At 47.4% G+C, this 27,148-nt stretch overlaps 1 protein-coding gene across 2 annotated transcripts; it reads right to left on the bottom strand.

Moving 5' to 3' along the window:
• Window positions 1-758: 758 nt before the first annotated feature.
• Window positions 759-24,930, bottom strand: LOC144692781 (uncharacterized). Of its 2 annotated transcripts, none has more exons than XM_078561861.1 (6): window positions 24,705-24,930; window positions 22,037-22,182; window positions 12,685-12,835; window positions 8,368-8,498; window positions 6,769-6,836; window positions 759-1,905 (listed from the first exon to the last, which is right to left on the bottom strand). In XM_078561861.1, exons 1-6 carry the CDS (start codon window positions 24,780-24,782, stop codon window positions 1,748-1,750), a joined length of 732 nt encoding a protein of 243 aa, XP_078417987.1. In that variant the 5' UTR covers window positions 24,783-24,930; the 3' UTR covers window positions 759-1,747. The 2 variants fall into 2 exon arrangements, with proteins under 2 accessions (XP_078417987.1, XP_078417988.1); XM_078561862.1 differs by lacking the exon at window positions 759-1,905 and adding an exon at window positions 5,135-5,224.
• Window positions 24,931-27,148: the final 2,218 nt, after the last annotated feature.

Genomic DNA, 27,148 nt, shown 5'->3' on the forward strand with positions numbered 1-27,148 from the left:
TCCAGTGAAGCCCAATGCAAACTGGAGGAATAGCACCTCATCTTCCAATTACAGCCCTCTGGACTCAACATTGAGTTCAACAACTTCAGACCATGAACTCTGTCCTCTATTTTGAATTTTTCTCCCCCAAATGCTAGTTCTTATCTTATTTTCATGTTTTTGCCTTCAGAGCTGACCTTTATTTTGCTATTAACACCTACTCTGGACCTATGCTTTATTTCTTTACGCCTACCATTGCCTTTTATTCCAAGATATCTTTGCTATTTAACCTCCTTGCCTTCTAATCTATCCCTGACCTTCCCTTCTGTTCCACTTGACCCTCTCCCCTGTTTCAACAGCATAAAACCCATCACATTTCTACCTTTCTTCAGTTCTGAAGAAGAGTCATATTGGACTTGAAATGTTAACTCTGTTTCTCTCTCCACAGATGCTGCCAGACCTGCTGAGTTTTTCCAGCATTTTCTGTTTTTATTTCAGATCTCCAGCATCCGCAGCGTTTTGATTTTATGATCTTCATCAAGACCGGTGGCTGTTTCCAGTATCTGAATTTATACCAGAAATTCGAATGAATGAAAGCTCCTTGTAATGCAGGTTACAACATGATTTATAAAGTAGTAGGGCTCAAGTTCCCAACAGTAATTCTCCATATAAGCATCTCTTGATCTCATCCAGCCTTCTGGAAAGGTATCAAGGCAAGAGAAGCTACTTCTTTATAGGGAAGGGAAAGTTCACCTTGGTAGCTCAGTTCTCAGAACAAATTGAAGAGTGACACTCTAAAAGCTATTATATTTGATTTAGTTTAATAATGGAGTTTGATATGTCAAGGGAGACAAAGACAACACTTTAAACTCCTGTTTATTATTGGGAAATGGCTTATTTTTCACAAGCTAACAGGAGGGTCAAAAAGCAAAGTAATTGTAGCCCTGTCTTCATTAAGAGTTTGCGTTTATAGTGTGATCTAAATTCTTTACGTTATAGATCAAATAAAGCAGCTCTCCTAACAGCTCAGCAAGTTTATCCAGTTACTAATGGAGCCACACAGGCCAGAAGGATCTTAGGTTCAACCTCGGCTCTGCATTGAGCTAGCTGATCTAAGTCAAGAATCTGTAAGGTAATACCATTGGGTTGAGGGTCCCTCAGTTAGAAAGGCGGATCTCAGGGTTCCCACTCGTCAGTCAGCGAACAGCTTCTATTGGAAGCATGTACCTGTATGTGCTATTGGATGCAGTCCAGATCAGGCTCTGCTATAAGGCCTTTTGTGGGTTAACAGTCTGTCAAGACTGACTGTCAAATCTCACTCATGAATAATAGTCTATTGGGCAAGAGGGTAAAAGCTACATGTGAAATCATACTCCAGTGAGGAGGCAACGTCTTCAAGGGAGAGGAGAAAAATAGCTCAGAAGTATTGGTAGGCAAGTAAACTGATTATGTTCCAGAATCTATCCTTTTATTGTCTTCCAAAGGATTCTCATGAGGCTTCCATTGCCTCTCAATGGTCAAACCAAATTATTTTGCCTATTTTTGGCATAGTATCAAAATTCAACCAGAGCTAAGTTAAATGTCTCACCATAATTGGCACCAATTTCTCTTCCATGACCCTGGTTCATGAAGTGGTGGTCATTTCTTCATAAGAGGGCCATCATTCCAGCTGGCGACAATGCTCTAAGAGAGTCCCCCAGGGAAGGGAAGCAATCTGTGAAGCTTCCCTGGTGCTCTCTTTGTAAAACACTACATGTCGCTGCAAATCTCAAGTCTCGCTTATTTCTTCATCCTTCAGAGAGCAAATGGAGGTGTGGTGAAGGGTATCTGGTGTCTCTCTCACACAATCATCATAGGACAGGTAGTTGACGAGCTGCTCATGGAATCTCAGCCCTCGGCCTGGATGGGACCTACAGTTTGAGATTTCTATAACATTAAAATTCAACAATTTTAACAAAATGCTTAAAATTCCTGTTCAATGTTTAACAGTCAAAGAATAAATTAAAAGTTATCAAGTTTATGTCTATTTAACTGCTGTCTCTTTCCTCTGTGTATGATTCCTCCTTCAGGTAACATGCCCTGAGAGGGCATTGGTGACCATGGACTTCTATTAGATTGGTCCACGATTATGCAAAGTACAGTAAAATCCCACAACTTCCTTGTTCACGTTCATTTACACACTTTATACACCGCATCGCCCATCGTGATCGCTTATCCACGTTTTCTTTCCCTTCTTTTCTCTTTCCTCGGGGAGACAGCAGCCATGATGGAGCAGAGGCCTGAACACGATCTAAAGGGGAGATAGTGTGGAAGTCTCTGGAAGTGGATTCCTTCCATTAGCCTGGCCGTGGGCATTTAATTCTCTTTTTCTTTAAAGCAGCTTTCTGACAGGGGTGAGAAGTGGTGCCTGGAATGGTTGCAGCTAAAGCGCAGCCCGAACGCGAGAGATTAACCTGGAAATGTCCAAATCTCTCAGTCAAGAGCTGCAATAACAGCTTCCTTCAATTTTGAAATATTCACCAATTTTGTCTGCCACTTCTGAGGTGATTCATTTTTTTTCCTTAAATGAGGATTGTCTCTTTCTAAAATTGTCGGTACATGTCTTGCATCGCTCAGAGGCTCCCCCATCTGTCATATCCAGGTACCACAACTTGCTGTACAGTAACTGCACAAACCAATGCTGCCCTCACATTGCTGGGACCTAGCTAATCGACTCCCGTTGAAAAGCATGTTCATCGTTTGCAAGTATGCCCTTTGCGAGATTTTGCGGGAATATAACCCCCACGAAAGGTGGGACTTTACAGTCCTGCGACCGTTGCTGTTTGCAATACGGCTGACCAGGAAACTCTCTCACTTTTACAGCCTGCATTCAGGTGTATTGGAAGGCTTTACAGGCTGATAATCAACTTGTTTGGCCACATTAAGAATGCGCCAAGTCCTGACGTGGGACTTGAACCCAGAGCTTCTGGCCCAGAGGTAGGGAACGCTACCACTGCACCAGAAGACCTTAGAGGCTAAGTTTTTAAACTTAAATAATGGCAATTATGAGGGCATGAAAGCTGAGCTGGCTAAAGTGAATTGGCAAATTAGATTTAGGGATAAGTCAACAGAGATGCAGTGGCTAACATTTGAGGCAATATTTCTGACTACACAGAATAGATACTTTCCAATGAGTAAGAAAAAGTCCATGAGACGGACACCTCATCTGTGGTTAACTAGAAAGGTTAAAGATAATATCAAACTTAAAGGAAAAGCATATAATTGTGCAAAGATAGGTAGCAGGACAGTTAGATAAGGTGGTTAAGAAGGCATATGGGATACTTGCCTTTATTAGCCGAGGTATAGAATATAAGAACAGGGAGGTTATGCTGGAACTGTATAAAACACTGGTTAGGCCACAGCTAGAGTATTGCATGCAGTTCTGGAATCCGCATTATAGGTGGAAGGCCAGAAGATTGGATAGAATATAAGGAACAGCAAAAAATGACTAAAAGACTAATAAGGAGGGAAAATTAGAGTATGAGAGAAAGCTAGGCAGAAATATAAAAACAGATAGCAAGAGTTTTTATAAATATTTAAAAAAGGAAAAGAGCTAACAAAGTGAGCATTGATCCTATAGAAAGTGAGTCTGGAGAAGTGATAATGGAAAACAAGGAGATGGCAGATGAATTGAACAGGTATTTTGCATCAGTTTTCACTGTAGAGGATTCAAGTAACATCCCAGAAGCAGCTATAAATCAGGAAATGGAAGTGGGGAAGGAAGTCAGGGGAATTACAGTCACCAGAGAAGTGATACTGAGTAAATTGTTGGAGCTGCGGGCTGACAAGAGCCCGGGTCCTGATGGACTTCATCCTAGGGCCTTAAAAGAATTGTCTAGTGAGATTGTTGATGCATTGGTTTTAATTTTCCAAAACTCCCTAGATTCGGAGAAGTTGCAATTGGATTGGAAGATAGCAAATGTAACTCCATTATTCAAATAGGGAGACAGAAAGCAGGAAACTACAGGCCAGTTAGCTTAACATCTGTCATAGGGAAAATGTTAGAAGCTATTATTAAAGAAGTTACAGCAGGGGACTTGGATAAGCTCAAGGTCATCAGGCAGAGTCAACATGGTTATGTGAAAGGGAAATCATGTTTAACCAACTTATTGGAGTTCTTTGAGGAAGGTACATGTGCTGTGGATAAAGGGGAACTGGTGGATGTACTGTACTTAGATTTCCAGAAGGCATTTGATAAAGTGGCACATCAAAGATTATTGCGGAAAATAAAAGCTCATGGTATAGAGGGTATTATATTGGCAAGGCTAGAAGGTTGGCTGGCTAACAGGAAGCAGAGAGTAGGCATAAATGGGTCTTTTTCAGGTTGGCAAGATGTAACGAGTGGTGTGCCACAGGGATCAGTGCTGGGACCTCAACTGTTTTCAATTTCTATAAATGACTTGGATGAAGGGATTGAAGGGATGGTTGCCAAATTTGCTGATGACACAAAGATAGGTAGGAAAGTAAGTTGTGAAGAGGACATAAGGAGGCTACAAACAGATATAGATAGGTTAAGTGAGAGAGCAATGATCTGGCAGATGGAATATATTGTGGGAAAATGTGAAATTGTCATTTTGGTAGGAAGAATAAAAGAGAAGCATATTATCTAAATGGTGAGAGATTGTAGAGCTCTGAGATGCAGAGGGATCTGGGTGTCCATGAATCACAAACTATGGAGAAATAGCAAGGTCGGGGGGCGGTGGCCTTGGGACTTATAGCTCTATTAGAGGGCTGGCACAGGCATAATGGGCCAAATAGGCCGTTTCTGTGCTGTATTATTCTGGGAGTCTATAGTTATGAGCAAGGCCAGTCCAATCGTGTATTGGCAAATAAAATTTCACTAAAATATATTTCAGTCTGAGAAATAGAATTTATTTTCTTTTTATGATGTGCGAACACAGCTGGGAGATATAACTCTCACATTTCATCAATAAATCCATCTTCCAGAGTTTAATTGGTGCTTGGGTGCTCATTGGTTGAACCGGAGATTTGTAGTCAGGCTTTGTAAATGTCAAAAGTAACATTGGTTCATGAAGTACACCTTACTAGCCTTGGGTTTTATCACTGTTTGTTGCCTCTCCGAGGACACTCTTTGGGGTTTGGAGACAGGAGACAGAGAAAGGAGATCTTGGGGGTGATGTGATTAGTCATAATGTTCTGGTCATCATTTGTGAAAGACAGGCTTGATGGACAAGATGGTATTTCTCTAAAATGAAGAGGCCACTGCTTGATATGTCACGGAAACCAGGAATAGGCTATTTCAAAATTAAAACTGGGCAGATTAATAACACAATTACTACCTCTGTGGGATGATGCTATCAGTGAGAAAATGAAGGATTAGGTGATGCTCTTCCACCAAGACCAGTGCTGTCAAACCAGTAGCCCTGCACTCTAGGGGGTCCTCAAAGCATCCCTGAAGAGGTCAACCATCCCCACTCACTCTTGGGAGTCCCTGACTTGTGACCAACCAAAATGGAGAAGGTTCATCTCGGGAGGCACCGAACACATCGAGAGACTTCATCAGGAACGTATAGAGGCGAAGTCGAGGCATTAGAGAGAGCGCACAAACCTCCGACCAGCCCATCTACCCAACCCTTCGAGCGCCGCCTGCCCCACATGTGGCAGAGTCTGCAGGTCACGCATTGGATTTACCCGCCATCTCAGAACCCATCGCACCGAAGTGGAAACAGGTCACCCTCGATCCTGAGGGACTGCCTGAGAAGAAGCGACTACAACTTGTCAGGATGTATAGAGGCACAAATACTGCCTTTTGAGGCAGCTACATTTTCCATTCTTTTCTCTTGTTTAATCAAAGCTGTTGCACATGCCAATATGTAGGAATTTGTGTTACTAAAAACTAAGATGGCAAAAAAAAAAGTGATAAACTAGAGCGACAATATATTAAAATCTGTGTGGGTCACAGGACGTCAATGGCATTGTCCCAATGTCAGCATAATGTTAATGTCATAATGGTGAGGATTCTCAATCTAACTCCAGACTAGTTAGCGCAGGAGCTAAGGAAACACAGAGAAATGTAGGACTGTGACCAACTGGCAATGACAAACGGGGCAAAGAGTTTCCCCAAGCCCGGAAATTACAATCTTAGCTGCAGAAGATAAAAATAAATGAAAAGTGCCTCTTCAGAAGTAATATTGCAAGGACGAGCACTCACAAGGCCGTGAAATATGGGGCGGAAGCAAATGTGGCAGCCAATGATCGGACCCAGTGAAGAAATGCAGAGGGAAAGTGTGCAGTGAAGGGAGCGAGGAGGCCCGATCACCATGAGCCACCTGTTAACTGTGTGAAAGCGTTTCACCAGTGATCACTCCCTTCCCCAGCTTAGCACTGCTGGAGAAAAAAATATATTCCTGCATCATCAGCCTATTGAGAGGGAAACTGCTCCTCAACCTCTCCCCCCACCCAGCCGTTAATTAGAAAAGGGCCCCAGTGTAATCCCCCACCAGAGGGCAGTATCTTGGAAATACCATCAGCACCAGGGCTGCAGCAGTTCACAGAGAAGACCAACCCTTCCCTCCTTGAGGCAGCTCAGGACAGGCAATAGGTGCAGCCTTTCCAACCAGACCAACATCCCAAGGGCAAATACAAAAGTAAATGGCCTTATGTGTCTATACAATCAATCATCATGTCTGAACAGGATATCATTTATAATAACTACAGAGCATAAAGTGTGGGTTCACCAAGTATTTTGATTCTATTTTTCCTTCCCTACAAGTCTCAAGTTTAACTAACCTGGCAAAATACCTCTGCATTGAATAATACTTGGTCCTTCAACAACCACAGGATAGAGGGGCTTCAGTCTGATGGGCAAGAAAATTGAGGAGAAAATTGTTAGGCGATAATGTGAGAGATAAAGCATCATTAATCTCTGCAGCAATTGTCTGCTGTAACCGAACTACTTTCCGTTGAATTTCCTCATTACTGCACTTTATATATGTTTTGTGTATGGAGGTCTTGTGGTTCATTAGCGCCCCTGCCTCTATCAGAAGCTCCAGGTTCAAGTTCCACTCCAGGACCATGCTAAGAGTGTTCATGACATTTTTCACCAGGTTGATAATCAGCCTTCATGACATGTTTTACCAGGTTGATAATCAACCTGTTAATCCTTCCAGCATTTCCTCACTACATCCCACAGGGAAATTATTGTGTGTGAAGATATGAAACAAACATTTTGGGAAGAAATTGAGCTTTGTAGTGCCCATTTTTAAGCACTGTATGGCCTAATAACACTCAAAAATGGGTCTAAGATCCACATAGACACTTCCTATGGGAAGGGTGTTGGACACCATCTTGATAAAGGACAAGCAAGAGACGTCCTTTACCCATATCTGAAGCAGGCATGAGGCCTTGCTTTGTCCTGGACAGCCAGAGCTACTGCTCGTTGCCTCCAGGAAACCCAACTCTAGGCACCACAGGTAAAAACAGATAAGCACTTAGTCTAATCACCGTCACTCCCAGTCCTGAGATCTCTGCCCTCCAGCACCCCCACCCAATCTCCTGCTGGCCTCAGTCCTATTGGCCCCTCTCCTCCAACAGCACTCTGAATCGCCCAAAAGAACAGCCAAGGTCTGCAAGCTTCTGGCCCAAACCCCAACTCGTACCCCTGAAGTCTCCCAGAATGGAAAAAAAAACAGTAAAAACTGGGAAATAGGAGTCCTGGTCCGAACTGTTATATCCTTCTGGGCTGCAATCTTCCGACCCGAACCCCATCAATCACAGTCTCCAAGACCCACCCTTTCCTCCTCCAGATCCCTTTGAATTTAATAATTACCTGGAGGTTGGAGCATTAATCTGCGTGGACTTCAACCACAGCGCTATGTACATTATGATGACATCCGTGGACCAAAACCTGGGGGTCCTTGGACCTCCGCATTTGGGAGCGGGACCCATTAGCGGGCACACCCAAATTTATCCCCCTTTCATTTGTCAGGAATTAACATTACTCTGTGGGATTTGACATGACACAATTATCTCAAATTTCAAACACAGGAGAGGGGGAAGAAACAGGATCGTGAAGGAAGAGTGGATCTCTGAACAAGCATCTATCTGTGCAAGCTCTGATTCCCTAAAAAAAAAATCAAAGATTGATGGAAAATCTCAGCTCATTTATGTAAAAATATATGCTTGAGAATGGCATGTGTCAGGAGACACCTGTACTACATTTCACACCCTAACTTAAAGACAGACAATCTCAGGTTGTCTCAAAGTGCTTCATAGCCGATGGAATACTTTTAGAAGTATGGTCACTGTTCTGGTGCAGGAAACACAGCAACAAATTTGCACACAGTAAGATCCCACAAGCAGCAATGAGCAATAACTGGTTTAGTGTACCTGGCTTTAAGCAGCTGGCCATTAACAACATGGCGGCAACAAACAGGCCTCTGGTCACTCTGCAGCTTCTTAATTTGCTCTATTTCATTTAGGATTTCAAATTTCAATTCTTCTCCTGGGGAAAAGCAATGCTTCAAAAAAAAAAAATCATTGGTCACTTAATAAGCGCCACACAAGTGCCAGACAATGACCATCGCCAACAAGAGAGAATCCAACCATCACCCCTTGATATTCAATGGCATTACCATTGCTGAATCCCCCATATCCTGGGGGGGTTACCATTGACCAGAAACTGAACTGGACTAGCCATACAAGTACTGTGGCTACAAGAGCAGGTCAGAGGCTAGGAATCCTGTGGCAAGTAACTCACCTCCTGACTCCCCAAAGCCTGTCCACCAACTACAAGGCACAAGTCAGGAGTGTGATGGAATAACTTCCGCTTGCCTGGATGAGTGCAGCTCCAATAACACTCAAGAAGCTCAATACCATCCAGGACAAAGCAGCCTGCTTGATTGGCACCACATCCATAAATATTCACTCTCTCCACCACTGACATACAGAGGCAGCAGTGTGTACCATCTACAAGATGCACGGCAGGAATTCACCAAGCCTCCTTAGAGAGCACCTTCCAAACCCACGCCGACTACCTTCTAGAAGGGCAAGGGCAGCAGGCACATGGGAATACACCATCTGGAAGTTCCCCTCCAAGTCACTTACCATCCTGACTTGGAAATATATCACCATTCCTTCACTGTTGCTGGGTTAAAATCCTGCAACTCCCTCCCTAACAGCACTGTGGGTGTACCTACACCATATGGACAGCAGCAGTTCAAGAAGGCAGCTCACCACCACCTTCACAAGGGCAATTAGAGATGGGCAATAAATGCTGGCCCAGCCAGCAACACCCACATCCCATGAATGAAAAAAAAAAATTCCAGAAAACAAATGGGAAGAAAGAAAGTTAGTTATTATCCAGGGCTATGGTTATAATAGTAGCATGATCTTCCCACTGGAATATGGTCAAAGATTTGAGATCCTGACTCTTGAGATATATTTGTCGCATTTTGGAAGTGATGGAACTGAGGCCGTCGCCCACCTCCTTCTGGGATGTGCCTTTGCAAAGCAGGTCTGGAAAGAGATGCACACTGCGATAAATATCAACTGATGCTGGAGGACCATCAACTCAGTAAGAACTTCTCTTTGGTCGGCCCCGAATGTCCTATCCTTCCAGTGCAAAGAGCTGTCGGCGACCGAGTGTTCCAAACTGGCACATTTCAAGGCCCAGGGTGATGTGCTGAGAGACACACTAAAGCCTGAGGCAGCCGTCGCAAAGGCTCGATGGGGAAGGGCCACGGTCTAAGGCCACCTGGTCGTAGTACACCGAGGGGCTGGGGAACCACGTCAAGCTCTACGTTTGATATGAAATTAGTATGGTAAATATAACCTGTAATTGTAAGTGTAGTGAGGCACCTCAGAGTGGCACCTACTGTACTGAAAGAAACAAAACTGTTTAGCACTTTGTCTAATGTCAACTTTGAACTGTTGCGTAATGTAATTTTCTAAATTTTATGAATAAAGTATATTTTTTTTGAAAAAAAGTCATCTTCCTGTCCAGTAGGTGGCAGGCCACACTATGGTAGAATATTCCATTTAAAGGAGGGATTTTTTTTAAAAAAATGTAACTTGTGACGTATTGTTGACTGATCCACACATGTTAACCGTCAGTGTTTCATGCTGGAAGTCAACGTCTTGGAAGCCGCAGTCATCATGTCAGTATTTGCTGACAAACACCAGAATGAATCGAGCCCCTCTTGCTTCAAGGCAGCTCCTACGGGAATCCTGCGGCTAATGAAAATCAGACTGGCTGTTTGACAGGAATTCTCGCAGGATACAGCCAGGAATGTTCTCCACATTCCTGTGCAGAGACACCTGGGCGCAAACAAATTACGTGGTTTAACAGATTGCGTGGGTTATAGCATAAGCGAGTTCACCATGTAAATATACAAACCCTAGGGTGACTATATTTCCTGAATCGCATCCGGTGGCACTCAGCCTTGACACTCACCCTCACCATCCTCCATGGGAGGTTGAGGGAATGGAACATGCACATTGTGGCCTCGTAGCGCCGTCATCTCTGGATAAATTAAAGCCCTCGGTGAGTCAACACTTCCACTGGTTAAAAACTGGAGATCGAAATCATTCCCACCAATCGGAAACCTCCCTGCCACACAGCTCCGCCCACTTTATTGACCAACGAATGGGCAACTCTGGGTCATGTGGCTCCTGAATTGAACCCCATGTGGCTGTCAATAGTTAGGGTATTCATTCAGGGAGGGTTTTCGTGAACGTGGGACTCTCCCAGGAGCTTTCCTCAAAAAACGAGGATGTAACATCACAACATGCCCAAGTCTCCTCGATCTTTTATTTCCATCCATCAAACTCTCCACCTAAATGAATCTCTGGCCACAATAGTGCCACGCACCCTAACTCTCAAATGTGTGTCTCCTCCATCTGTACTTGCTCAGGGGTCTATCCAGATTGTAATCAGCAAGAACCCAAGTAATTCGAGCATTTCATTGCAGGTTTTTCAGGTTTTCTTTTTAATTATCCTGTGACTTGCTCTGTATTTTCTGTTTCTTTAGATGTGTTTTTATGATATCAGAATAAGTTACATTACTGTTGAAAAGCTTCCCCTTTGGCAGGTTCTCAAGCCCGATGATGGCTAAATGAGTTGAAACTTGCTTTTCTAGACTCTAAGAAGAAATCATTGGTGTAAGTTCAACATTTCCCTGGATTCTGTTGGCTTCTGTCAATGTGCATCCAGTTTAAGTTCAGGCGTACTCCGATGAAATTCAGAGGATCTTGGAGCGCTTTTTTTGACAATGGCAAAATGGGTGGGACATTGGATGTATTTTTGGGCCTAACTTTAGGACTATTCAAAGGCAGCAAACTCCAGGCCCAGGGTTCCCGTTAACAGTTTGCAACAGCCTGAATCCAGCACCCACCAACAGCAATACACAGGCAGGAGTGGCCTGTAAGCAGAGGGAGGGCGGGAGGGAAGACAAATAGCAATCAAGAGAAGAGGGAGGAGAAAATAAAAGGAACAAGTACGTTCGATAAAAAGGAAAGAAATGAGGAAGATGCAAAAGTGAGCAGGAGCTGGAGAAAATCTTGCAAGGTGGTCAACTGAAGCATTTCCAATTTCATTTTGAATCTTGTAATACTAGCAAAGATAGTGACAAGATAGCTCTGTCCTGTTGGTGTGCAGAGCTCCATAGATAGAGAGCAATGTAAAGCCAGCAGTATACCTTTCATCTGTCAGTGCCACACTGCGCTCTAACACAGGAATATAACCAACAGGCTCCCATAACAATGAATAATATTCTGGTCTTGGAAATCACAATACATAAGAATACAAGAAACAGAAGTAAACCGTATGGCCCATTGAGCCTGCTCCGCCATTCAATATGATCATGACTGATCTTGGGCTTCAACTCCCCTCTTCCACCTGCTCCCCATGTCCCTTAATTCTCTGAGAGACTAAAAATCTGTCTATCCCAGCCTTAAATGTCTTCAACAATGGCGCATCCTCAACCCTCTGGGGTAGAGAATTCCAAAGTTTCAATACCCTTTGAGTGAAGTAATTTCTCCTCATCTCAGCCTTTATCCTAAGACTGTGCCTCCATGTTTTAGATTCCCCGACCAGCGGGATCTCTTGACCGTCAGTCCTATCAAGCCCCTTCAGAATTTTGTAGGTCTCAATGAGATCACCTCTCATTCTTCTAAACTCCGGAGAATATAAACCCAATTTACTCATCCTCTCATCATAGGTCAGCCCCATCATCCCAGGGACCTGTTTAGTGAACCTTCACTGTACCACCTCCACTGCAAGTATATCCTTTCTTAAATGTGGAGACCAAAACTGCACACAGTACTCCAGATGTGGCCTCACCAAAACCTTGTACAATTGTAGCAAGACTTATTTATTGCTGTACTCCAATCCCCTTGCAATAAAGGCCAATGTGCCATTTGCCTTCCTAATACTGTGGCAAAACAATATAAGTTAGGAGTAAGGAAAGCAAACTATATAAGAACACTCAAGTTAACAGAAGTTCAGCAAAGCTGACGAGCTTAACAATAGCTTGCACTGCTGCAAACAGAGGGCTATTGCAATACCCTTAAAAATAGTCACCAACAACATCCAATAAAGCCCTTAATGTGCATTTGAGAATAAATGTAGAGTTTGACTGTTGAACTAGCCAGTCTTAATAAAACCTGAATGATTCACTCTTTCCAAAAAGAAATGAAATGACTCACCACGTGACACATATGAGACACAGTGCTCTGTTTGAAAGAAGAACTAACCAAATGGTTTATTTTCACTTGCACAGCCTTATGTAGGTTGGAGCTAATGCTGGCAGAGTTGGTCTTAGAATTCACTCTCATTGATGGTGGGTTAGAAGGCAAACTATGAGGCATAAGCAACAAAGGAAAAATTAACAAAAAGAGCCAGGCAGAAGTGAAGGCAATCACAAATTCAACAGAAGTATAAGCAGGGTACAAGGTGGCCTGGCAGTAAAGTGCAAAAATGCTCCACACCACAGAGTTCCCCAGACATTTTTCAAACACAGCCAGGCTGTTGGCAAGTTGCCAAGTGGGTGCAAGGTAACTCCTGCAAAAATAGAAGGGAGGGAAGGTTAATGAATGCCAGCTCACAGCCACTTCAAGAGGTATGGGGACAGTACATTTTTCTGCTCTTTCAGCTGAGGAAGTGTGTAATGGAGGAGATCTAAAAATGGAAAGAAAGTAATTTATAAAATGAGAAGGCAAAGTAAAAAGCCCACTCATATGCATCTGTAACTCTGTTGCATAAAATGCCCCCTCAGAGCTACATACTAAATCCAGTGTGTAAACATGCATTGGGTGTACATTCATAAATCATGACTTGTCCTGTAACTGCCAAAGAGTTCTTCCAGTAAAGATCAGATTTACCATTATTTAACAAGTTTGTTTTTTTAACAAGATCAGTTTCAAAATGTGGGAGTAAGATTTTTTTTTAAAGAAACAGAATTTGTTTTGGTACAAAACGGAGCCAACAAGTTCTTAAAGGTATTTCTTGAACTCTGCTGACAAAAGTAATCAAATTAGATCATCTAGGTAAAAGAATCATACTCTCAAAAGTCACCTTGAATTTCAAAAGTATTGTTGCTTGGTAATAAATTATCTCTGGGGGTAAGAACATTCTGTGACGGAGTAGAGTTAGAGGTCTCCCCGAATATTCTCTTGGGGCATCTGTCTCCCTCAGACTCTGTAATCCTTTCCTGCCCATACCTAGTTATATGTTGGTGTGACCCTGGTGCTGTGACAGTGAGGCCCTCTGCGGTGTTCATCGAATTCAGTGATCTTGCTGAGTCACACACTTACATCTCCTACCTGCTGCAAGGCTGATGGATCAGGGTGGATTGTGATGACTGTGGTCCACAATACTATCAAAATTGACAAGCTGCTCGGGCACAAATATTGACCATCCTTACGTATGAAAATACGAACAAGGAGCAGGAGTAGGCCATTCGGCCCCTCGAGCCTGCTCCGCCATTTAACAAGGTCATGGCTGATCTGATAGTAACCTCAAATCTGCATTCCACCTACCCCTGATAACTTATCACCCCCGCCTTGCTTACCAAGAATCTACCCACCTCTGCCTTAAAAATATTCAAAGGCTCTGCTTCCACCAACTTTTCAGAAAGGGAGTTCCAAAGGCTCACGACCCTTGGTGAAAAAAATTTGCCTCATCTCTATTTTAAATGGGCAACACCTTATTTTTAAGCAGTGACCCTTAGTTCTAGATTCTTCCACAAGAGGAAACATCCCCTCCACATCCAACCTGTCAAGACCCCTCAGAATCTTATGTTTTGCCTCTTACTTTTCTCAACTCCAGCTGATACAAGCCTAGCCTGTCCAACCTTTCCTCATGAGACAACCCACCCATTCCAGGTATTAGTCTGGTAAACCTTCTTTGAACTGCTCCCAATGCATTTACATCCTTGCTTAAATAAGGTGACCAATACTGTACACAGCACTCCAAATGTGGTATTCACTAGTGCCCTGTACAACTGAAGCATAACCTCCCTATTCAATTCCCCTCGCAATAAATGATAACATTCTATTAGCTTTCCTAATTACTTGCTGTATTTGTATACTAGCCTTTTGTGATTCATGCACTAGGACACCCAGATCCCTCTGCAGCTCAGAGCTCTACAATCTCTCACCATTTACATAATAAGCTTCTCTTTTATTCTTCCTGCCAAAATGGGCAATTTCACATTCCCCCACATTATAATCCATCTGCCAGATCATTGCTCTCTCACTTAACCAATCTATATCTATTTGAAGCCTCCTTATGTCCTCTTCACAACTTACTTTCCTACCTATCTTTGTGCCATCAGCAAATTTGGCAACCATCCTTTCAATCCCTTCATCCAAATTATTTCTATAAATTGAAAACAGTTGAGGTCCCAGCACTGATCCCTGTGGCACAACACTCGTTACATCTTGCCAACTTGAAAAGGACCCATTTATGCCTACTCTCTGCTTCCTGTTAGCCAGCCAACCTTCTATCCTTGCCAATATATTGCCGCCTATACCATGAGCTTTTATTTTCCACAATAACCCTTGATGTGCCACTTCATCAAACACCTTCTGGAAATCTAAGTACAGTACATCCACCAGTTCCCCTTTATTTACACCACATGTTCCTTCCTCAAAGAACTCCAATAAGTTGGTTAAACATGGTTTCCCTTTCACATAACCATGTTGACTCTGCCTGATGACCTTGAACTTATCCAAGTCCCCTGCTGTAACTTCTTTAATAATAGCTTCTAACATTTTCCCTATGACAGATGTGAAGCTAACTGGCCTGTAGTTTCCTGCTTTCGGTCTCTCTCCCTCTTTGAATAATGGAGTTACATTTGCTATCTTCCAATCTAATAGCACCTTCCCCGAATCTAGGGAGTTTTGGAAAATTAAAACCAACAATGCATCAACAATCTCACTAGACAATTCTTTTAAGACCCTAGGATGAAGTCCATCAGGACCCGGGCTCTTGTCAGCCCGCAGCTCCAACAATTTACTCAGTATCACTTCTCTGGTGACTGTAATTCCCCTGACTTCCTTCCCCACTTCCATTTCCTGATTTATAGCTGCTTCTGGGATGTTACTTGTATCCTCTATAGTGAAAACTGATGCAAAATAACTGTTCAATTCATCGGCCATCTCCTTGCTTTCCATTATCAATTATCCAGACTCACTTTCTACAGGACCAACGCTCACTTTGTTAACTTATCTTCTTTAAAGATTTATAAAAACTCCGTCTGTCATTATATTTCTGGCTAGCTTTCTTTCATACAAATTTTTCCCTCCTTATTAGTCTTTTAGTCATCCTTTGCTGTTCCTTATATTCTGTCCAAACTACTGGCCTTCCACCTATCTTTGCACAATTATGTACTTTTTCTTTAAGTTTGATGCTATCTTTAACCTTTCTAGTCAACCGTGAATGGTGTGTCCATCCCTTGGAATTTTCCCTACTCATTGGATTGTATCCTTGGAACTTGCATTCTATCCTTAGAACTTGTCATCATGGAAACCTACAATGGTGACTACACGAAGTCAATAATGTAACTGCCAAAACAATGGTGGAGAACTAGTTGGTGCAGAGGGTTAAACTCTATCCTTTCACCACTAGGACTTAGGTTCAAATCCAGCCCATCCGGAATGGAAAAAAAACAGTAAAAACCTGGAAATAAGAATACTGGTCCGAACTAGTCTTGTATACCTTAAAACAGAACACCAGTAAGAACTGGGAAACAAGAGCACTGGTCCAAACTGTTTTTCCCTATTGGCCGGCCTGTTGGGATCAATTTTTACTCTTCCTGGCAGTCATGAGCGCATCCTGGATACCATTTTAATGGGAATGGGCCGATTCAGAGAGGGCAGGATGGCTGGTGTTGGAAAAGGAAAAATGTCACATTGCTGCAGCAGGGAGTCAGAGGCTCCTGGTGAGGCACTGCCTCACCAAGAATGTTCGTACAAGAATGGCACATACTAAAAGAAAAACAACCATTTCTGTTTTAGAACATTCCACGCATAATATGGCCGTTATGGACCGTTTGCAAAATCTGTTTTGGATTATCTTTTATCGGTTCAAGTTTTTATTTTTTTTGGTGTCCGGGGTTCTGACCCCGCTACGCGGTGCGGGCAGGGAATTAACACTGCATTTGTGCAAAGGGCTTGTTATCAAGGTGACGAGATGCCTCGTGAAGATTGCACCTTTCCTGCCAAAACTGTCATTGGCCACTGGCGGGCAGAGTAGAGCGAACCCTATATCTGGCCTCAGAATGCTCGATATTGAGACTCAAATGCAAAGTGCATTCCAAGCACCAACATCCCTCAGCTTGATGAACACAAACATTTATCAGTTTAAGATCTAGTGGTAATAATGGCCCGAATCTCCAGTGAGCAACAGAGTGACAGCGCACACTGATCGCATTCCAAACGGTGACCTTACCTTTTTACTGTTGGAGCCTTTGGACCTTCCAGTCGCGTGTGGAGAGCGGATCCTCCGGCGAGGCCACGGGGCGAGGCATAATTATGATCTGAAGGCACAGCACTGAGACCCACCTTCAATTTTCACTGTTTTTAATTCTAAGAGCCGTCCCACCAACAACTCCGCTCTGCTCACCCGCATCCCCTCCCCCGCATCCCCTCCCCCACTCTGCTCACCCGCATCCCCTCCCCCACTCTGCTCACCCGCATCCCCTCCCCCGCATCCCCTCCCCCACTCTGCTCACCCGCATCCCCTCCCCCACTCTGCTCACCCGCATCCCCTCCCCCACTCTGCTCACCCGCATCCCCTCCCCAACTCTGCTCACCCGCATCCCCTCCCCCACTCTGCTCACCCGCATCCCCTCCCCAGCTCTGATCACCTGCATCCCCTCCCCCGCTCTGATCACCCGCATCCCCTCCCCCGCATCCCCTCCCCCACTCTGCTCACCCGCATCCCCTCCCCCGCTCTGCTCACCCGCATCCCCTCCCCCGCTCTGATCACCCGCATCCCCTCCCCCGCTCTGATCACCCGCATCCCCTCCCCCGCTCTGCTCCCCCGCATCCCCTCCCCCGCTCTGCTCCCCTGCATCCCCTCCCCCGCTCTGCTCACCCGCATCCCCTCCCCCGCTCTGCTCACCCGCACCCCCTCCCCCGCATCCCCTCCCCCACTCTGCTCACCCGCATCCCCTCCCCCGCTCTGCTCACCCGCATCCCCTCCCCCGCTCTGATCACCCGCATCCCCTCCACCGCTCTGATCACCCGCATCCCCTCCCCCGCTCTGCTCACCCGCACCCCCTCCCCCGCTCTGCTCACCCGCATCCCCTCCCCCGCTCTGCTCACCCGCATCCCCTCCCCCGCTCTGCTCACCCGCATCCCCTCCCCCGCTCTGCTCACCCGCATCCCCTCCCCCGCTCTGATCACCCGCATCCCCTCCCCCGCTCTGATCACCCGCATCCCCTCCCCCGCATCCCCTCCCCCACTCTGCTCACCCACATCCCCTCCCCCGCTCTGCTCACCCACTCTGCTCACCCGCATCCCCTCCCCCACTCTGCTCCCCCGCATCCCCTCCCCCGCATCCCCTCCCTCGCTCTGCTCACCCGCATCCCCGCCCCCGCTCTGCTCCCCCGCATCCCCTCCCCCACTCTGCTCACCCGCATCCCCTCCCCCGCTCTGCTCACCCGCATCCCCTCCCCCGCTCTGCTCACCCGCATCCCCTCCCCCGCTCTGCTCACCCGCATCCCCTCCCCCGCTCTGATCACCCGCATCCCCTCCCCCGCATCCCCTCCCCCACTCTGCTCACCCACATCCCCTCCCCCGCTCTGCTCACCCACTCTGCTCACCCGCATCCCCTCCCCCACTCTGCTCCCCCGCATCCCCTCCCCCGCATCCCCTCCCTCGCTCTGCTCCCCCGCATCCCCTCCCCCACTCTGCTCACCCGCATCCCCTCCCCCACTCTGCTCCCCCGCATCCCCTCCCCCGCATCCCCTCCCCAACTCTGCTCATCCACATCCCCTCCCCCGCTCTGCTCACCCGCATCCCCTCCCCAACTCTGCTCATCCGCATCCCCTCCCCCGCTCTGCTCACCCGCATCCCCTCCCCCACACTGCTCACCCGCATCCCCTCCCCCACTCTGCTCACCCGCATCCCCTCCCCCACTCTGCTCACCCGCATCCCCTCCCCCGCTCTGCTCACCCACACCCCCCACCCTGCTCAGCTCACCCGCATCCCCTCCCCCACTCTGCTCACCCACACCCCCCACCCTGCTCAGCTCACCCGCATCCCCTCCCCCACTCTGCTCATCCGCATGCCCTCCCCCACTCTGCTCACCCACACACCCCACCCTGCTCAGCTCACCCGCATCCCCTTCCCCAACTCTGCTCATCCGCATCCCCTCCCCCGCTCTGCTCACCCGCATCCCCTCCCCCACACTGCTCACCCGCATCCCCTCCCCCACTCTGCTCACCCGCATCCCCTCCCCCACTCTGCTCACCCGCATCCCCTCCCCCGCTCTGCTCACCCACACCCCCCACCCTGCTCAGCTCACCCGCATCCCCTCCCCCACTCTGCTCACCCACACCCCCCACCCTGCTCAGCTCACCCGCATCCCCTCCCCCACTCTGCTCATCCGCATGCCCTCCCCCACTCTGCTCACCCACACACCCCACCCTGCTCAGCTCACCCGCATCCCCTTCCCCACTCTGCTCATCCGCATCCCCTCCCCAGCTCCGCTCACCCGCATCCCCTACCCCACTCTGCTCATCCGCATCCCCTCCCCAGCTCCGCTCACCCGCACCCTTCCCTCACTCTGTTCGCCCACAATCCCCGATGGGTCTCTCGGCCTGTCACCCAGCATTCCTCACATTCCCCTTCGCCCCGTGCCTCTGGCTCGGCTGACCACTCCCTTCCCAGTTCTACACACCTCCTTCGTCTAGTGTAAGAGTGTAAACAGTGCTGGGGATGCGGGGGGAGGAGGTGAACTGTCCTGGGGTGTGGGGGAGGGATGTGCAATGCTGGGGTATGAGGGGGAGTGGTGAACAAGTGTTGGAGGTGATGGGGGGAGGGGATGAGCTGTGCTGGGGGTGATGGGGGGAGGGGGTGAGCAGCGCTGGGGAGGGGGAGGGGAGGGGATGAGCAGCGCTGGGGTTGATGGGGGGAGAGGATGAGCTGTGCTGGGGGTGATGGGGGGAGGGGATGAGCTGTGCTGGGGGTGATGGGGGGATGGGATGAGCTGTGCTGGGGGTGATGGGGGGATGGGATGAGCAGTGCTGGGGGTGATGGGGGGAGGGGGTGAGCAGTGCTGGGGGTGATGGGGGGAAAGGGTGAGCAGTGCTGGGGGTGATGGGGGGAGGGGGTGAGCAGTGCTGGGGGTGATGGGGGGAGGGGATGAGCGGTGCTGGGCGTGATGGGGGGAGGGGATGAGCTGTGCTGGGGGTGATGGGGAGAGGGGGTGAGCAGTGTTGGGGGTGATGGGGGGAGGGGGTGAGCAGTGTTGGGGGTGATGGGGGGAGGGGGTGAGCAGTGCTAGGGGATGGGGGAAAGGGTGAGCAGTGCTGGGGGTGATGGGGGAAAGGGTGAGCAGTGCTGGGGGTGATGGGGGGAGGGGGTGAGCAGTGTTGGGGGTGATGGGGGGAGGGGGTGAGCAGTGCTAGGGGATGGGGGAAAGGGTGAGCAGTGCTGGGGGTGATGGGGGAAAGGGTGAGCAGTGCTGGGGGTGTTAGGGGGAAAGGGTGAGCAGTGTTGGGGGTGATGGGGGGGAAAGGGTGAGCAGTGCTGGGGAGGGGGTGAGCAGCGCTGGGGAGGGGGAGGGGATGAGCAGCGCTGGGGGGAGGGGCTGAGCAGCACTGGGGAGGGGGAGGGGAGGGGGAGGGGAGGGGGATGAGCATCGCTGGGGGGAGGGGATGAGCAGCGCTGGGGAGGGGGAGGGGGATGAGCAGCGCTGGGGAGGGGGAGGGGATGAGCAGCGCTGGGGAGGGGGAGGGGATGAGCAGTGTTGGGGGGAGGGGATGAACAGTGCTGGGGGGAGGGGATGAACAGTGCTGGGGGTGATGGGGGGAGGGGGTGAGCAGTGCTGGGGTGATGGGGGAGGGGGTGAGCAGTGCTGGGGGTGATGGGGGGAGGGGGTGAGCAGCGCTGGGGAGGTGAAGGGGGAGGGGATGAGCAGCGCTGGGGAGGGGGAGGGGGTGAGCAGCGCTGGGGGGAGGGGGTGAGCAGCGCTGGGGAGGGGGAGGGGAGGGGATGAGCAGCGCTGGGGAGGGGGAGGGGAGGGGATGAGCAGCGCTGGGGAGGGGGAGGGGATGAGCAGCGCTGGGGAGGGGGAGGGGGATGAGCAGTGCTGGGGAGGGGGTGAGCAGCGCTGGGGGGAGGGGATGAGCAGCGCTGGGGGGAGGGGATGAGCAGCGCTGGGGAGGGGGAGGGGATGAGCAGCGCTGGGAAGGGCGATCGGGAGGGGATGAGCAGTGCTGGGGGAGGGGATGAGCAGTGCTGGGGGTGATGGTGGGAGGGGGTGAGCAGTGCTGGGGGTGATGGGGGGAAAGGGTGAGCAGTGTTGGGGGTGATGGGGGGAGGGGAGGAGCAGTGCTGGGGGTGATGGGGGGAGGGGGTGAGCAGTGCTGGGGGTGATGGGGGGAAAGGGTGAGCAGTGTTGGGGGTGATGGGGGGAGGGGAGGAGCAGTGCTGGGGGTGATGGGGGGAGGGGGTGAGCAGTGCTGGGGGTGATGGGGTAGGCAGTGTTGTGGGGAGGGGGAGGGTTGAGCAGCGCTGGGGATGATGAGTGTGTTGAATTGTTGAGAGACTGATTTTAAGGGCTGAGCAGACTCTACACCTATCTGAAGCAGCACTAAATAAATCAGTGTTAAAAAGAAAAAGTACAAACAGCCCAAGTTCATGTGTTGACAGGTCCTCAGGTCAGTGGGGGTACAGGTGGGGGGACTATCAGCTACAGGTTAAGTATCCTTTATCAATCTGAAAACCAAGCGCATCTAAACACCGCATGTTTTTGAACCTCATGCTCCAGAAACCTGTGACCTGAGCTGATGTGAACCTCACCAATCACACCCAACCTTTACATTGTACTTTTCCAGCCAGTTTATTGGCTTTAGACTCGAGCTAGCCTCGGCTTAGGCTATTGTAATGTAAGCAGGTCTGGGCCTATATGCCGTATCCAAAAACTGAAATGATCTGAAATCTAAAATGCAGTCGGCCCTGAGGGTTTCTGGTAAACGCCACACGACCTGTACTTCTGGCAAACCGAATGTAACTCTGCTGCCCGGAACTTCCAAAGCCTTTGTGACCCTCAATCGTGGCGAGTACCCCAGCGTTCCCCAATATCGTGCCCGCAAGAGTTGAGCCCATGTTTGTAAGTGGATAATGGGATAGTTTTGTGTACCGTCTCCCAAAGATTTCCCTTTCTAGATTGTTAAACTCAAAACGTTTTCCTTCTTTCGGAACCATCTTCGCAGCCCATTATTAACTTTCAGCACTGGTTACTCCTGTAACTTGTGAAAGGTTCCTTTTGATTTTTGTTAGTTCTGGAAAGACCTTTAGAACTATCTCGTGAGTTTACACTTACCTTCTGGATGTAGGAAATCTCTGTTCCTTGACAAGGTCATAATGGGTATTAGTAGTTTGTGCCACAGAATAACCGGATTCCTTTCTGATAAGATTTGCAGTCGGGACTGGGATCCTATCGATATTTATCACAGCTACCTGCAGAGGCTAGTGAGCAAAGGTACAGGTTTAGAAGCAGAAAATGCAGTTGAAACTCGCTCATACAATTGCAGGGATAAAATGTCCAAGCATTGGCACATTTTGCACATGTGTCTGTAAAAGCACAAAACATTTAGCATATAACCAAAACAATATTTCCTCTCAGAAGCCGATGTATTACCTCCCTGTCGCTTGCCATTTCAACACTCCACCCTGCTCTCATGCCCACATGTCCGTCCTTGGCCTGCTGCATTGTTCCAGTGAAGCTCAACGCAAACTGGAGGAACAGCACCTCATCTTCCGACTAGGCACTTTACAGCCTTCCGGACTGAATATTGAGTTCAACAACTTTAGATCATGAACTCTCTCCTCTATCCCCACCCATTTTCCGATCCCCGCTTTTCCAATAATTTATATAGATTTTTCTTTTCCCACCTATTTCCATTATTTTTAAATGTATTTCCATCCATTGTTTTATCTCTACCTCTTAGCCTATTTCGATTCCTTCCCCTCACCCCACCCCCACTAGGACTATCTGTTCCTTGCTCATCCTGCTTTCTACCAATGTCCCCATTAGCACATTCCTTAGTTAAATCACCACCTCCAACACCTCTTTGTCCTTTAGTCTATGACATCTTTTGGCAATCTCCACCTATCACTGGCCGTCTATCCAGCTCTACCTGTCCCACCCCCTTTAAAGCAGCTTATATTTCACCTCTTTTATTTTTCCTTAGTTCTGATGAAGAGTCATACGGACTCGAAACGTTAACTGTATCCCTCTCCGCAGATGCTGTCAGACCTGCTGAGTTTTGCCAGGTATTTTAGTTTTTGTTCTAGATTTCCAGCATCCGCAGTATTTTGCTTTTATATTACTTCATGTTGGTTCCCCGCAGTGACTGTTTTCGATATTCCTCCTGGAATCCTATCTAAATTTGGCCTGTTTTGGAAAATAACACTGGGATTTCCGCGATCTCTAAATAAAGTTGCGATGTCTGCGCTGGTGACAGTATTTTGTGGGAACCACCACAGAATACATAGAGGTGACAACAGGCAACTGGCCACTGGAGCCAACCAGCCAGCACTGACTTTCACCCTCGATGCAAGAAAATGGTTGTAGAAAAGCAAAATACTGCAGATGCTGGAAATCTGAGAGAAAAACAGGAATAACCCAGCAGGTCAGGCAGCATCTGTGGAGAGGGAAACAAAGAGTTAACGTTTCAGGTCGATGAACTTTCAGGAGATGTGAAAGCGAGATACCTGATCAAACATGAGAAGGGAAATAGAAAGCATTGAAAGCGAACGAGACAACTGATTAGAAATCCCGGAGAGATGGGCCTTCCTGGAAGATGGGGTGGCAATGGGAAGGTCATGGGCCTGAAATGTCAATTCTGATTTTCTCCATAGGTGCAGCCTGACCTGTGAAGGAAATAGTTGGAATAGCTTTATCCATCCCCAGACCAAAACTCTTCAATCCCTTCTCCTTCATCAAATAATCTGCACCATTTACAAAGAGGGGAGCGGTTCCCTCACCGTCATCACTGGCAACTTTTAAACTAAGGTTAAAAGCACTTTTCTTAGACAAATATCACCACCTTCAACACCTCTTTGAACCTTTTGTCTGTGACATCTTTTGATTATCTGCTCCTATCACTGCTTGCTTATCTCCACAATCACCCCACCCTCAACTTCTCTCTCCCCCTGCCCCCCCCACCTTAAACCAGCTTATATTTCACCTTTCTCCTAACTATGCTTCAGTTCTGCCAAAGGGTCGTAAAGACTCGAAACGTTAACTGATTTCTTCTCCACCGATGCTGCCAGACCTGCTGAGTTTTTCCAGGTATTTCTGTTTCTGTTTTAAAAGCACATAGTTTGATTCAATAGAGAGGGGCAGGGGGTGGATTGTTTCCTGTTTCGCACTGAGGAAAATTGCATCTCTAATCCCTGCCTCCACTGTAAACAGGTCTCAAAGTTCTTTCTAGTGGCATTTACGTTTGTGGTTGTTACATTTTGGCTGATTTTAAATGCATTTAGGATCTTTCCATCCCCGAGTTTGTCGGCAAGAGAACACATCTTGCATTGTTTATCAAAACTCGGGGGTAATAATCTGTCAATATTTCTGCAAACATGATGTTAAAAATTAATGTCAATTAAAGTGAAGGGTTAACATTGCTGGAGGTGGGAGGTGGGCATATTTTGCCAATGTTTTGTAACTGGTTAGTTCCTATTTTTTTTCCATGCCGCTATGCGCTAGAAATAAAACTATCATCTTCTGCCACCCCCTCAACCGGCTGGGACACACACTCCCACACCCTGGGTTACTGAGAGATTTGCTGTGCTTTTCCCTTACACAGAAACACACTTCCTGAGCGTTAGGTGTGACGATACAAGGCTTACGGTGCAATGACAGACAGAGGGAGCTAATATCTTGGTTGGCTTCGACCACAGCGACTGAGAGAAGGGACTGGAGGCGAGGGAGAGGTCCCTCCTTGTAAATCTGCAAGGTTTGACTAGCCGCTGCCTCCCATTCGTACCTTGCTTGACCTCTTGTATCTGCAGCTCCCTGTTGTACTGCTTGAATGGCGACCCATCAGGAGGGGGAACTCAGTCATGTTGCCGCAAGATGTTTCTCTCTCTGTGTCTCTCTCTCACACACACAGGGAGCTTACAGTGTCTCTCAAGCCCCCAGAGCAAAGGTTGCTTACTGAGATATCCCTTAACCCACGCCACCACACTCAAAGAACTCCCAAGTACATTCAAAAAGCAATTACATCAAGGAGCAGCACACAGCAGGGGAGCCTGACAAGGACTCTCGCCTGTTGCTGGAGTAACACACACACCAACACTCCTATTGTTTCTCTCTCTCTCCTGCAGATGCTGCCAGACCTGTTGGGTATTTGCAGCATTTTCTGGGTTTTTTTTCTATTTTAATTCCACAGCAACGCTACCCGGTCTATCACCCTGCTGCTTTCAAACACCGATGTCTTATTTGAATCAAACTGTTTAACAGGGGAGAAATGGAAGTTTGCAATTAGAAAAGCGCATGTTAGGACAGAGGAGATTTTTTATTTTTTGGCAGCATTTTAATGGAGAAATTTTTGGTGTTTTATGCATTGATTTTGTTTTTTTTAAAAATCTGACGAATTCTGATCTGGATTTAATAGGCACTGTGCAATAAAACTTAACTCATACTGCCAACTGAGTTGGGTTGAGAGGTGATCTGATTCAAGTGCCTAGAATGATTTAAGAATTCCATAAGTTGGTACATACCAATTTCTTAGGGGAGTTCAGAAGAGAACAAAATCTTAAAATTAGATTAGGCTATTTAGGTGTGAAAACAAGAAGCACTTTTTCATGCAAATAGTACTAGAAATCTGGAACTCTTCCCCCCACCCCCACCCCCTCAAAATGCACATGGATACTGGGCCAATTTAAGTTTTCAAGACTGAGACTGATAGATTTTTGCATCCCCACATCAAAGGAAATGGGACAAGGGTGAGTAACTGATGTGGAGGTACAGATCAGCCATGATCCAGATGAACATGCTTTCCATGGGCTGAATGGCCAACTCCTGTTCTCACATTCGTGTGTGATTACCTCTCAACATAAGGATGAACAAATGGATTCCAAATAAAATATTGACTTCCCCAGTCTATTCCCCAGGTCTGGCAGCATCTGCGGGAGAGAGAGAAACAATTGCGTGTGTGTGTGTTACTCCAGCAACGGGCAAGAGTCCTTGTCAGGCTCCCCTGCTGTGTGCTGCTCCTTGATGTAATTGCTTTTTGAATGTACTTGGGAGTTCTTTGAGTGTGGTGGCGTAGGGTAAGGGATATCTCAGTAAGCAACCTTTGCTCTGGGGGCTTGAGAGACACTGTAAGCTCCCTGTGTGTGAGAGAGACACAGAGAGAGAAACATCTTGCGGCAACATGATTGAGTTCCCCCTCCTGATGGGTCGCCATTCAAGCAGTACAACAGGGAGCTGCAGATACAAGAGGTCAAGCAAGGTACGAACTGTATGAGAATAGCTCATCATTATTGGAACTTCTGCACCCAAAGTAGAAAATACCTCACACACACACACAAAGTGCAGGCGAAGGTATTTCACATGGGTATATTTACTGAAAAAACACCTATCACCATTCAGTGAGCAAGAAAATAAATCACTCCTCGCAATCACAAAATGCTGCACACTTTTTGCTCTACCATTTTCCAACAAATGCATAAAAAGCTTAAAGTTCACATGCATACGCCACATAAATATGAGTATTATGATAACATGCTGCATCAACTATTCATTTTTAATTCACTAACCCAAAATTGAGTGATCATAGGATTAGGAAGGACCAGATGGTGAAGAGAGTCGAGATCCTCTTCATCCACAAAAAGCCCCATATGATCAGCATCTCAAATAGCCGCTCCTAATCAAACTACTGCTGCCTGGCTTCATGTGCCAACCCCCATTCAGAATTGTGGGCAGAGGTGTGAAGCTGGGTGTTTGGCTCTTTTAAACCAGACATCTCTGCGTTGGTGGGTAGGGCTCATCAGCCTTATTTGGCAGCCTGCCTAGGAGAGGGGAAGTAAGGTTTCATGGTCTTTGGTTGGTAGCTAAGGGGTAACTAGTAAGATATACGTCGGCTGACAATGGAGAAGGTCACAAATAGTGCCAATTGACTGGATGGCCATGTCAAGGAAGGATGAGGCTCTTCAGCTGGCTCAGAAGCTCATTTAGGAGAAGGACAACTTCCAACTCAAACCTGCATCCTTTCAGCTGCTGCGTTTGTGGCACACATTGCACCAGTGCAGGATTAGCTACCTTGGACGAGGGCATGGGAGAGGTTCGGCACAAACCACAGCCACTTAAATATACTCAACATGCAAGTTAGCAAGTCATCAAACAAAACATCAGACATTCTAAGCCCTGTGGTGATGGGGGAAGTGACGACAGGTAGAGGATGCCACTGGCAGTCTTTACACAGAC

Source organism: Cetorhinus maximus, chromosome 17 (assembly GCF_964194155.1).
Source record: "Cetorhinus maximus chromosome 17, sCetMax3.hap1.1, whole genome shotgun sequence".
Taxonomy (NCBI): domain Eukaryota; kingdom Metazoa; phylum Chordata; class Chondrichthyes; order Lamniformes; family Cetorhinidae; genus Cetorhinus; species Cetorhinus maximus.